General features: G+C 54.5%; 1 protein-coding gene across 1 annotated transcript in view; it reads right to left on the bottom strand.

Annotated features, from left to right (window-relative positions):
- The window catches only part of GSG1L (GSG1 like), a 185,588-nt gene extending 177,496 nt beyond the window's left edge, over positions 1-8,092 (bottom strand). The window contains 2 exon segments of the mRNA XM_032460582.1: positions 7,746-7,854; positions 7,856-8,092. Of these exon segments, the coding sequence (XP_032316473.1) occupies positions 7,746-7,854; positions 7,856-8,092 (346 nt within the window).
- Positions 8,093-13,144: the final 5,052 nt, after the last annotated feature.

The following is a 13,144-nucleotide window of genomic DNA, read 5'->3' as shown; positions in this document are numbered from 1 at the left end:
CCCATGTGAGCAGCACAAGTCTGGCCAAGAAGCTGCAAATTGGCAGGCTAAGGTCTGCCCGTCCCTCCTAAGTGTTAGCTTTTGGCCCGAAGAGCGGGTTTCTTATTTTTAATTGAATTAGTTGCCAAATTTCAACCATCAAGAGGTTTCATATAAAAACCTGGAGTATATTATGCTGTACACCAGAAATTGACACACTGTAAACTGACTATATTTCAATTAAAAAAAATAAATAATGAAGGTTCTTGCCTGGGTGGATGGTGATTCTGTTAACTGAGATGGGAAAGACTAGGAAGGGACAGGTTGCGGCAAATGTAAAAACACTTTTAATAAATCAAAAGCATTATTAAAAGAACCTGGAGTATTGACAAAATGGACAACTGGGCCCCACGTGGGCCCCACCACCACCAATGACAAAGGTCATCTGGAGCTGAACAGCAAGCAGCCACCCCTTTAGACCAAGCAGATGCTCTCCGCTCCCCACAGTCCCTTCACCCCCTGTATGTCACTCTCGTAAGTTTCCAGTCTGTCCACTGTAGGATTTTAGTTGGTGGCTCTAGAACCGAGGGAGAATCCATCAGCTCTGGCCTCCAGAAGCCCAGGTGGCTCTGACTCTGACCTCTGAGGCCTGATGATTCCACCTTTGCCTGGATTCTGCAGGCAACAGCATCTTTCTGAAAAACTCCCCTTTATCCTTAAGTGGGCTTGGATCTGCTTCTGTTTCTTGGGACCAAAAGAGCTTAACCACCACGGACGGTCCCATAGGCAGCACGGAGGCCTAAGGTCATGGTGTCCCCACAAGAGGGTTCTGAGTCTGCTACCCCAGGATTTAAACAGGGAGAGTGACCACCGTGAACCCCCTCAGCTCCTCATAGCATCCCACTGAACACCTCTTCTCCAGAGCAGAACAGGGGAGAGAAGAGGGAAGAAAGAACATCTGACAAGTCCACGGGAACAATGGGCACAGAGCCAGGGACTCCTGCTGCACACATGTCTTGAGAAGTTTCTAGAAACTCAAATGCATTTAACACATATTTACCAAACTCTTAGTAAGTGCCAGCTCATCTAGGTTCCAGGATATGGCATTACATGAAATGGATCAATTCCTGCCCCTGTGGAGCTAGCATCCAGGCAGGGGAGAGAGATAGTAAAAAAGACAAATGAGTGTGCTATGTAGTGGATAAGACAGTGATTAGAGTGATGGGGGGAAAAGGTGGGAGGGGACAGAGCTTGGAGGTGGTGAGGTCACCGACATAGACAGTGGTCTGGGAAGACCTCACTGAGAAGAGGCTTGAGCAGAGACCTGCCTGAAAAGGGAGGGGGCCTGGAATACATCTGGGAGAAGAGTTCCCAGATAGAAAGAACAGCAAGTGCAAACGCCTTGAGGCATTTGGCCTGCTCAAGGACCAGCAAGAAGGCTGGTACAGCTGGGTCAGAACAACTACAGGGAGAGATGGTCAGAGAGGCAATGGGGACAAATTTCAAAGGACCCACAGGCTTGGAAGATGTTTGGCTGTGACTGAGTGAGATGAAATACACAGGAGGGCCCTGAGCAGAGAAGGGGAGTGATCTGACTTAGATGTAACAGGGTTCCTCTGGCTGTAGGGTAGAGAACAGACGGTGGGAGCCAAGGGCAGGAGCAGGCAGTCTAGCGAGGGGCTACTGCCCTAGTCCACAGGAGAGGTGCCAGAGTCCCGGCCAGGGCAAAGCTGGGAGGACATGGTTGGATTCTGGGACTGGATTCTGAATGTAGAGCTGGCAGGATTCGCCCATGGATGAGAAGTGGGATGGGAGAACAAGAGGCACCGAGGAGGACCCCAAGACTTGGGGCCCGAGCACCTGGAAGGCAGTGGGTCATCTCAGTAGTGAGGAGGTGGATGGGTGGAGGTGGACGGTGGACTCCTGGAAGGGGATGGATCAGTCAGGTTTGAGAAAAGCTATAAATCCAGATGTTTCTGTGCAATGTTTCAATCTGCAAATATTGGCCACTTATTCAAAGATGCTGTAAACCTTTCAGGGCCAAACAAAACAGATGGACAGTGGGATGTGCCCTATGGGCCCATGGGTCTGCAGCCTCAGACACAAGGTCAGATCACCGTCAGCTCCATTACTGAGTGCTTGCTGTGTACGAGCCACACACCCACGTTATCTGCTTCAACTCCAACGACACTATCGTGAGGCAGATGTCTTCATCCTCTTGTCCCAGCCAAGAAAACTGAGGCTCAGAGAGAGCAAGCCCCCACCAGAGGCCACATAGCAGGAGAGTGGCAGTTGGGGGGCTGGAGCCTAGACTGCTGACCCTAAGGCCTGTGGTCATGGGATGTTCTACCACCTCTATCATCCAGACAAAAAACAAAACCAAACCCTCATTTTACCCATGAGGAAAGAAAAGGCCAGAGAGAGAGGGAGTGTGACGTAACTTAGCAAGTTGGCACTGGAACCTGGACTCGAACCCGGGGCTCACGACACCTGGTGCAGTGCCCTTCCCCAGGCCTGTTGGAGGAGCCCGGGGAGCCTGAATGAACTGGGTCAGGGGACAGGGTGCAGCCCAGCACAGCAAGCAAGCGTCAGGCCCTGGAGCCTTCGTGAATCGCAGGTCTGCCACTCAGAAGCCACGTGACCCTGAACAAGTCATGTCACCTCTCTATGCCTCCGTTGCCTCATCTGGAAAATGGGTGTAACCATGGCACCTACCTCACAGGGATGTTATGGGGATGAAAGGAAGTAACCCCTAATGAGGGCTGAGAGTCATGCCCTTCCAAGTCCAACTCTACCTATCGGCTGCTCCCAGCCCGTCCAACATTACACCAACGTATTCCCAGCATGGGGAGCCTCCAAGTGATGGGGACATGACCTGCGTCTTCATACTTGTGAAAATGGAGCAGCATAATGTAAGGGATGGACAGAAGAGCTGGGATTTTCTTTAGAAATGAAAGGAAAGCAAGAAAGGCATAGGGGCAGCAGGGGGCTTTATCTTCCTCAGGGGGAACGAGCTCGCCCTGCACCACTTCGTGTGTCTAAGGAGGGGGAGGCAGTTGCTGATGCCTCAGTGGAAGGGGAGGGGTTCTTGGTCGGCCCCCTGCCTCATCACAGAGTGAGGAGACATAGAGCCTGGCAGAGAACTGGCTACAAAGAACCACAGTCATGACAACCAACGTTCATCCTACAAATGTTGACTGAACACCTACTATGTGCTAGTGTCCTGAGCACTGGGGAGCCAGCCATGAATAATGCGGATAAACTCAACACCCACCCTCACAGAGCTGGCGGACCAGACACAAAACAATCAAGCGACACGGAGGGGCAGTCGATGGTGACAAGGGCTAGAAGGAAAATCAAGCAGGACAAGTATGGAGAGATCAGTGCTGAATCGAGGGCTAGGAGAGACCTGACTTAAAGAAGTTTCTGGAAGTAGTCTTGTGGCCATCTGGGGGAAAAGCATTCCAGGTAGAGGCCAGTGCAAAGGTCCTGAGGCCAAGTGTGCCTGGTGTCAGGGGGCCAGTGGGGACCAGGAGGGACAAGGAGAGGAGCTCAGAGAGGCAGAGAGACCATTAGCCTGGGAGGGGCTGAGGGTCACCTTCAGGCAGGGCCTTGAGCTTCTGGGAGGATGTGGCTTTGACTCTAAGTGAGGGGGTGCTGCCAGAGGGGGGCTGTGCAGACAGGGACAGGATCTGACAATTGCTCTGATGCAGGGTGACAGGGGGACAATGGTGGGCACGAGGAGGAGGAGCCGTCCACAGGAGAGATGTGGGCGGCGGACAGAGGTGACCAGGGGCACTCACACACCCAGCAGATGCCTGGCACTTTCTCTGCACTATTTCACTGAATCCTTGCACCTTGAACAGGTGCTCGTTGCTCTGATCCCCATAATCCCATTCTACAGGGCAGCAAACTGAAGCTCTTGCCCAAACCACACTGCTAAAAAGAGGTAGCATGTAGCCTTACACTTGAGAAGCAGCCATCCTTCACAAAAGGGAGTGGGCATCTTCCCACCCATCACAGGGGAGAGAGTGGCTCTGGAGTTGGAACATCAAATGTCCAGCTTCTCCTCCCCATGACTGGTCTCTCCCTTCTCTCTGGCCACCCCAACCCCACTTCCCTCCAGCCACCCTCGCAAGCTCCCCCAGACCAGGCCACTCCATCCATCCATCAGTCACCCATTTCCTGAGGCTCAAACACACACTGCCTGAGATGCAGTCCAATATCACCCGTGCCCAGTTAGCACGGCCACCTGCCTGCCACCCCATCTCGCCCACCTCCGGACCTTCACTCATGCCTCCTCCAGGCCTTTACTCCGCTGCCCCTCCCACCCCAATGCTTGCGTCTGCACCCACTCGACCCTTAGGAGCATCTAATTCAGAAGAGAAATTCAATTTGCGTGAAGGGCTTGGGGTAATTCTGTGTCGAGGCCACGCTTCCCTTTCTGTTTGTTGAAGGAGGTTGGTGCTCCTTCTTGGAGGAAGAAAAAGAGGTTTCTTTGTGCCGGGTCTGGGGAAATTGTGTCTGCTTAGGACAGGCTGCAGTTTTCTCTGTGAACGCTGTAGATTTTTAGTGTGGGAAAAAGGGCTTATTTGATTTCCCTGTGGCTGCCCAGAGTGGGGAGAGGTTTTTCTGAGCGCAGAAAGAAATTACCGAACAGGCGTTTGAGAGGAAGGAACATTTAGCAGCTGCTTCTCATGGAGAGGTTAGGATTTTGTGGTTGGTGTTTTCATTGGAGTGAACATAAAATGCAGAGAAAGGAAGAAAGCCGTCCCTGTAGTCTCACAGGTGGGAGGGAAGGAAGTTAGTCCTCGGTGTTCTCAGGGATGTGGAAAGAGGAGGACAGGATTTTGTTGTGGGTGGGGGGGCGTTGTTAAGGTGTTTTTTCCTCTTCAAGTAGAAAATAAATTTTAAAATGGTCGCAGAACCCAGAAGAAAGGTTGTCATAGCAACAAAAGTTTGAGGCCAGGTACCTCCTGGCACCCTTTCAGTACCACGACAGTGGAGGGGCAGGATCTGGGCATCGTAGCATCAGCCAGGGGAACCATCCAAGCTGGCTCAGACCTCCCAAATTTCTCACCAGCACTGACAGGCTGATAACTATTTTTCAAGCTCCCAGGGAGGAAAATTATGATTTTCTAGGAGGAACGACCTCCAGCCAACAGTGCTCAAGAGAAAAGAGAAAACTGTGGCTTTGTCTTATTTACCCAACAAACTAACTATCCACGTTTTTACTAACAAAGGACTGGGGGTGAGGGTCTTATGCTGAACCCCCCAAATCACTCCCTTCTACGATCTCCAACTGCACTATTTTCTTCCCTGATCATTTCGCCTTGATTCCTTTCTGCCCCAAGATGACAATTCAGGCCCCCTCATCAGCAGTTAGGCCAAATAGAAACCTCTCTGAATGTCTAATTCCTCATCTGAAAAATGGGTACCATAGAAGTGCCTACTGCCAGGGTCTTGGCAAAGATTCAACAAGGTCTGGCAGGTGAGACGTTTCAACAATGCCTGAGGCACATTCAAGACTCAAAAAAAAAAATAAAGGCTAATATTGTTTTTAAATGTTTTTCAATTCATAATTTTTTTTAACGCTCAGGTTTAAACATCCTGGGTCATGCCCTGGATGAGCTACACAGATGAGCTACAGGGAAATAATGACCAGGGTCAGGGGGTGTGAGCTTCAGGAAGAGGCCAGGAGAGACTTCAAACACTTGAAAGGCTCAGCTGGCCATCAAGGGCTGGACCCTCCTTGGGGCAGAGACAGGACAACTCCACTGCCAGAGACACAGAGTTGGATGTAAGTGTGAATGTAAAGGAAGGGGCAAGTGGTCTGCATTTTCATACAAAGGAGAAACTTAGAGGTGCTGTACAGGGACCCCTACCCCAAAAGGTGCAAACATTCCCCACAACAAGGCATTTTGAGATGGGAGAGGTTAAGGTTCTCCTGGAAAGCAGGGCATTTTAGCCAAGATGCCTTCTGAGGTAAATTTTATAATTATTATTACATCCCAGAGTAAAAACTCAAGTCCTGAGAGCACACCGGAAGTGAGTTGGATAGGGTGAACCAGCTGGTCAGGGGTGGGCTCCTACTCCAAGCTTCTTTGGCAAACAGCCAGCATCAAGCAGGTGGTCCCAGAAAAGTTCGGTGGGGCAGCCTCAGAGGCAAGACAGAGCAGGCAGCACCCCGGGAAGCCTCTAGTTCATGGTCCCAAGACCTCACCTAGCATTTATCCTGCAAATAGGTACTAAAGACCTTCTGTGCACTACACACTAACCACAGGCTGGAGACAGCAATGAACAAGACAGCTTGGGCCCTGCCCGCATGGAGTGACATCCTGTGGGGACAGAGGACAAGAAGCTGGTGACCAATGGCATGCCCCCAGAAAATTTCAGGTTGTGCCAAGTGCGATGAGGGAGATAAAGGCAGTGATGACATATAAAGGTGCAGAGACCCTACTTCCGAAGGGCGATAGGGAGGTCTTCTCTCCAGAGGACCCTGCCTGGGAAGACGGGTCAGGAAGTCCCATGGGAGCTGAGGACCAGCCAGGGAACATGGGGGGAAAGGCATTCCAGGCAGAGGCAGCAGCCTCCCTGGGCTTATTTCACACTTTCTTCTGTCTGTCCTTTAAACCAGTTAGGCCAATGGCTTATTCAGGGCAAACTAACGGTTGTCACCCACTCCTGCCTACATGTGAGTACACACACACACCACGTTGACATGAAAGAGCTCTGCACGCACGGAGGAGGTTTAACCTTGGGGAAAGAGGTCAATTCACTCAAGAGAGTCCCCACACCTGGACTTGGAGCAACATCATCTAGGAGGCACTGGGTGGGTAGGTAGACCAGCACCCCCAGCATCTGGCACAATCGTCATCCCCTGAGTCCTGCCAGCAGCTTCACTGTCTGCCGGGGAAACACTCTCTCCGGCCCTGGCTGCCTCCAGCGGGCACAGGAAAGGGTGCGAGGTAAAGGAAGCAGTTTGATCTGCCTTCTGAAAAGTCACCCCTCACCGCCGCCCCCGCCCCTGCCCATTTCTGATCGAAGCCTCTCCGAGCTGTCCCGCTTTCCAGCTTGCCTCCTCTCCCCGACCCTGCAGCATCCTCTCCAGGCGGGGGCCAGGACAGGAAGGGCTCCCTGCTGGGAACCCACCAGACTGTCCCCACTCCCCACTCCTGCGCTCCCCAAGTCCGGTCTGTGAGCGGTTTAGGGCGGGTTGGGAATGGGGTTGGCAGAATGACCATCTCGGCTCCTGGGATCTGCGGTGGGAGAGGCGGCTGATAGCAACAGTCCCTGCACCACCAGCACCCCGGGCGGGACAGGGTGGATGGGAGTATCCAGTGCCCCGCGAAAGGAAGAGGGGGAAGGGGCGAGCATGGAGATGAGTTCTGGCGCGGAAAGGAACGCGCGCCCCTCCGACCCGCAGCCGGGGAGGGTGCCGGGAGACGCGTCTCTGGGAGGCGACGTCCCCAAAGGCGTCCGGCGCTCCGAAGGGGCAGGAGCTCTGCCGGAACCTTGAAACGGCGGAGCGTCCCAAACGCTCGGCGTCCGATCGCCCCCCCACCCCAACCCCGGACCTGCCCACGGTGCTCCCCGCCCCCTGAACGTCCGGCCGAGCCTGCGGAGCGCGGGGCACGGCGTCCTGGCGGCGGCGCGGGCCCCCAGCCCGGGCGTGAAGAGGGAGCGCGGGTTTGGGGCTCGGGCGCCGGGGCCGCGCAGCCCGGGGAAGCTGGGAGCCGAGCCCGCGGGCGCCGCCGCTCACTCACCAAGCCCGCCGAGCTCCTCCTCGCACGAGTACCAGATGCCGGTGTGGAAATTCCTGAAGAGGAAGCGGTCGTCTCCTGTCTCCCAGCTGTAGAGCGCGCCGCCAGGGGGGGCCGTTCCCCGCGGCGGCGGCGGCGGCGGCGGCGGCGGGGGCGGCGGTGCCGTTAGCCGTGGCGTTGGCGCCCGAGTTGGGGCAGTTGGCGCGCCCGCCCTGGCCGCAGCCGGGCTTGGGCACCCTCTGCGTGCCCTGGCACCAGTATGTGGTGAGGAAGGCGGTGGTGGCGAAGAGCAGCGCCAGCAGGTTCAGGGCCACGGCCAGGAGCGCTCGGCCGCGGCGGCTCGTCTTCATGCCGCCGCGCCGCCGGGACCGCGCCGCCGGGGAGCTCCGCGCGCGAAGTTGGCAGCCGGCGCCCCGCGTCAGCGGCCGCTGCCCGCCGCGCCCCGGGGCTCGGGCGCCTGCGATGGGCGGCGGCGCACGCGGCGCGGGCCCATGACCCGCCCCCCGGGGTGGGGGCGCGGCGCGCGGGGGGCGCAGGGGGCGGGCGGTGGCGGAGCGGCTCCGGCGCGCCCGGAGCCCGGAGCGCGAATGCACCTCGGCGAGGAGTCGCTGGCGCCTGGCAGCGGCCACGGCGCAGGGACGCGCTCCCCTCCGTGGGGAGACACCTGCAGGCGGCCGGCGACACTGTTCTGGCGCCCGCCCTCACGGTGAGAGGGGGCGCCGCACACCGGGCGCGGGCAGGGGCCCGGGAGGGAAAAGACGCCCCTCAAAGAGACCCGCACCCGCGTGGGGAGTCTGAGAAGCAAGGAAGGTGCCAGAAAGGCGCTCTCGGAAAAAGAGGCTTCCCACGAGGGACGTGGAGCAACAAGATAAGCCGGGAAGGGGCATTTCACGCGGGAACTAGAGAAGCCCTGCCCTCGGGAGAGGAAGGCAGAGCCTGCTGGGGCGCCCCACGAGGGACAAGCACCAGCAGGACTTCCCCAGGAAGGAGCCCCAAAGAATCTGAGCTGCAGAGTTGAGTTTGCTGGGCTTCCCACAACTAAGAAGCAGCAAGACCCGCTGGAAGGGATGCCTCATACTGATCCTGGAGCTGTGGGACTCATCAGGAGAGATGCCTCATCATAAATGCCGGGCTTGTGCTTCCCCTGGGGGGTCTCCCAGGGGGATTCGGGCAGCATAAGCCAACAGGACAGGCTCCTGGATGAAGCTGCAATCACCAGGGCTCCTTATCATGGCATGGAACAGCCAGAAGGGTGGCAAAGAAGTGGCCCACACAGGATGCCAAGTGTTGGGTATGACACATGGGGCTTCCCCACGCAGGCCATCCCCACCCACCTGAGACCTGAGCATCATGGCCCAAGGAGGTCCCATGTTGCAGTTACCAGGCAAGGGTGCGCCGCAGAGGCTGCCAACCCAGAATCTTCAAGGTTGGGGTGGGGGCAAAATGGTCAAGAATACTGACTCTGGGGTCAGGCCACCCTGGGGCTTGGGCAGTTGTGGGCTTTGAACAAGTTACTAAACCTCTCTAAGCTTCAATTCCATATCTATAAAAAGGGGAGGAATTTGGGGCTATTGTCATGAGATCACACCAACGAAAAGCACTTGGCACATAGTAGGTGCAAAATACGTGCTGGCCATTATTATTAACATCTGAACCAAGGTCAGTGGACCAAATTCACACAAAGCATTTCAGGATCTCTTGTGCAAGGTGGGATTGCCCAACTGTGAGCCCTCCATTGTCACCTCTGCCTCTACTCTTAGATGACCATGTTCCCTGAACCCCTGTCACACTGCACAGCACAGGATGCCCGGATGCCCAGGATGTGCAACAATTAATTGCACGTTGATTGCAAGAGTTCATTTGAATTCTGCCCAAGCTGAGAACTGTTCCAACGACCCCCAGTTCTTGGAGTGGCAGGGCTTGCAGAATTCAAGGTTAACGGATTATGAATTGCCTTACTCTGGTGGGTAAGCCTGTGCTCACTGGCAGCTGCTGCTACTCTGCCCGGGGGTAGGTGAGAGTAGTTGTGGGCAGGAATTCCTGGCAGGAACCCGTAAGAAGGATGGCCAGGGGTCTCCAGACTTGTTTATTAGATCCCTTTTCTGGTCGTAGGCAAGGCATTCCCAACTATTTAGAGAAGGAGGACCTCCATGCAGTAATGGTGGCACTGAGGATATTGGTTGACAGAGAAAATAAATCATGGCAAACAGCTACAAGGAATTCAGTAACACTTCTAAACAGGCATGCAATATTCATCAGAGGAGTATCTGTACACATTTGAAAACCAATCCCTTGGGTGGGGGCTTCAGACAGTGGTTTGTGTACATGTGGGCAGGACTCAGAGACCTACAGGTTGGGAACCTTGTCCTGGGCATCCAGATGCAGAGAGCCCAAGTGACTTATGTCTCAGAGACCACGCTCTCTTAAGAAATACCAAGAGAAAGCACAGAGGAGTTTGGAATTTCCATCTAAGACACTCTTCTACTCGCTGAGCGCCTACTGGATGCTCGTCACCAGGGAGAAAAGAGCATGAACAGCATTAATAAGTACATTGTAGAGTTGGCAGGTGTTAAGATCCAGGGAGAAAAATAAAGCAGGGAGAGAGATAGAAGTGAGGGTAGCATATTGTGATTTTTAAATGAGGGCTTCTGGTCACTGGGAAGGTGACACTGGAGCAGAGGCTTGAAGGAGGGTGGGAGCAAACCATGGAGATATCCCAGGAAAGAAGGTTCCAAGAAGAGGGAGCAGCCAGTGCAAAGGCCCTGAGGTAGGGGGAACTGAGAGCAGTGTGGCCAGAGCTGAGTGGGCAGGGGGAGAGCAGAGAGGTGATGGGGGGAGGGGACAGATCACAGGGTTGGAGTCTGTTATAAGGACCCTGGCATTTACTCTGAGTAGGATGGGAACCTGGGGATGTTCTGAGCAGAGGAGAGACACATCTGACTTCGAGTATACCAGGACCATTCCAGATGCTGGGTTAAGAACAGAGGAAACCCAGAGACCAGCTAGGGGCTAGTGAGTGAAGTCGGGCACGTAATGCTCAGACCAGGCTGGTGCAGACCAGGCTGCATCTGCGTTGATTTTAAAAGCAGATCCAGCAGCATTTGTCCAAGGATCGGCTGTGGGACGTGAAAGATGACTTTGAGGTGTTTGACAGCCTCAAGAGGAGCCAGTGGAGGGTGGGGCTGAAGATGGCCCAGAAGATCTGAAGTTCTGACTGATTTTGCCCTGGGCTTTGTACTCAAGCTGGAGCTAAGGGCAAGGGGTCAGAGATGTGCCACCAGAGGGAGCCACTTCTTGTGTCTACACACCCTTTCTGAAATGAATCCAAACTCATTAGCAGGTCCCCTAGATAGGATGGGTATTTTTATCCTCAAAGAGTGATTCAGTTGGAATTACCTTGGGTGTGGACAGGTGTTAAAGAAAAATTATTCCTGACCCTTGTTAAGACAGGAAGGCAGCCTTTACTCAGGGACCAGTGCAGAAGTTTTGCCCCAGGAGCGAGAGATCATCCTCAACTCTGAAAACAAGCCGGACAAGAGGAGGGAGCAGGGAGGGGGTCAGTGGATGGACAGTTACTAAGAGGAAACACCAGGGCTGGGAAGATTCTGGCTAAAGTGACTTGACAGAATTCTTGCTGAAGGTGGCCCGGGAGGATAAGATATCCAGAGTTGGGAATGAGAGGTTTGACTGGGTTTTGAAAATGAGGGATTCTTGTTAAACTGAACCAATAGGATTCTTGCTAAAAATGAAGTACGCAGGCCAAGGACAGAATCCAAGGTCAGGGCCTAGTTGAGAAGAGGGCTCAGAGGAGCCTGACTAAGGTTTGGTCAAGGAGGGTCTTTGTCTGGGGTTGGTGGGGGTGGGGTTTGTTTAGGAGGCCAGACATGTGGGCCCAAACCCCTCCCCCTCCTCTTCAGCCACTGCCATAGACCAAGGCCTCCCGTCTCTCCGCTGTTCCCCAGCTCCCCCCCACCAGCTCTCCTCCCCTGCACTTGCTGCCTGGGAGATGAGCCCAGTGCCTCCACGTAACCTCCTCCAAGCACTCCCCAAAGTCTAGATGCCCCAGTTTGCCTCTCCAGGTCCTGTGCAGCTGGCTCTGCCCACATCTCAGCCCCTCTGCCTGCCCCTCCCACACCACCGCCACACCACATCACTTCCCTCTTCCTGATGTCCCTGGGCTGGGACAGGCTCCAGGCCTCTGCCTTCCTTCCACCCTCAGCCTGGACGCCCTTGCTGCACTTATCCTGTGTGGCCTTCAAAGTGCTGTTTAAACATCGCTCCAAGCACGGCAGAGCCTTGTCTGCCCCTGGCCCCTACCATCCAGCCCTTTGTCACCCCTCCTCTGAGCTGTGATGTCTGTGGACAACTGTCTCCCTCACGGGCCTGGGGGGGGGGTCCCTTGAAGTGCCCCCTACCGGCAGTCTGCAAGGCCACGTTTGGCCCACAAGTATGTTTTGTTTGGCCTGATTGGAATTGGCCTCCACAGGGTGTTAAATTTTCATGAGTTGCTAACATTCAGTAATCATGAGATTTCGTGTAAAAATCTAGACTTCCAGCTTCTCCTGCAAGATCAAATTACCTGCCAACACTGGGCCTGCGGTTTTGCATGGCAACCACTGGCAGATGTCCCCGTACGGGGGCAGGAGAGGCCATAGTCCCACAGGGCCCTTCCATCGTTAGGGATACCAGCTGAGGGACCCCTGGAGGCATTTGAATTTGAGAACCTGGAATCAAGGCCCTAAACATTTCCGATAACACCCGTCTATGATGCTAAAGACAGGATGATGATTACAGTCGGGAGGTGGAGTAGTGTCCGGGAGGGGCCATGGCGTGGAGTGGGGGGCTTCTGGGGGCTGGTCACACAGGTACATGCAGTTTATGAAAACTCATGGATCCGTACAGCTGGGAATTGCGCCCTTTTTATATTCAACAAAATTGACCAGAAAAATTGTTGCTATTAATAATGAAATTCATACTTTTCAGAAAACATGAATATGCTTTGAAGGGACATGACCCATATGCGTCTCGGTTTCCGTTTGGAGTCAGCTGCTGCAAAGGCTCTCACCAGCTTCTGGGCTTCCTAAGTCACTTCCTGTTTCCTAAACCTTTGAAATAAAGCTTGGGAAACCAGAACATCCCCAGCCTCCAGGCCCTCCTAATTACAGCGAGGGATTAGCCAATTTCCAATTACCGGTGAGATTTTTTTAAACATCGACTCCCAAGGTATCTAAGCTGAATACACACTTTACTCCCTGGTTAAGATGCTTCTCCAGGGCTTCTGTGAAAGCCGGCCTCGCACTGCTGGTGTGTGTAACGTGAGGCTGCCTGCCGCTCAGGGCCAGTCTTCCCCAGGGAAGAAGGGACCCTGGAGCTCTGTGCAATCAAAGAAGTCCCAGAGGGTG

Source organism: Camelus ferus, chromosome 18, assembly GCF_009834535.1.
Source record: "Camelus ferus isolate YT-003-E chromosome 18, BCGSAC_Cfer_1.0, whole genome shotgun sequence".
Taxonomy (NCBI): Eukaryota; Metazoa; Chordata; class Mammalia; order Artiodactyla; family Camelidae; genus Camelus; species Camelus ferus.
Note: the sequence above shows the minus strand (reverse complement) of the source record. Positions and strands in the feature narration are given on the sequence as shown.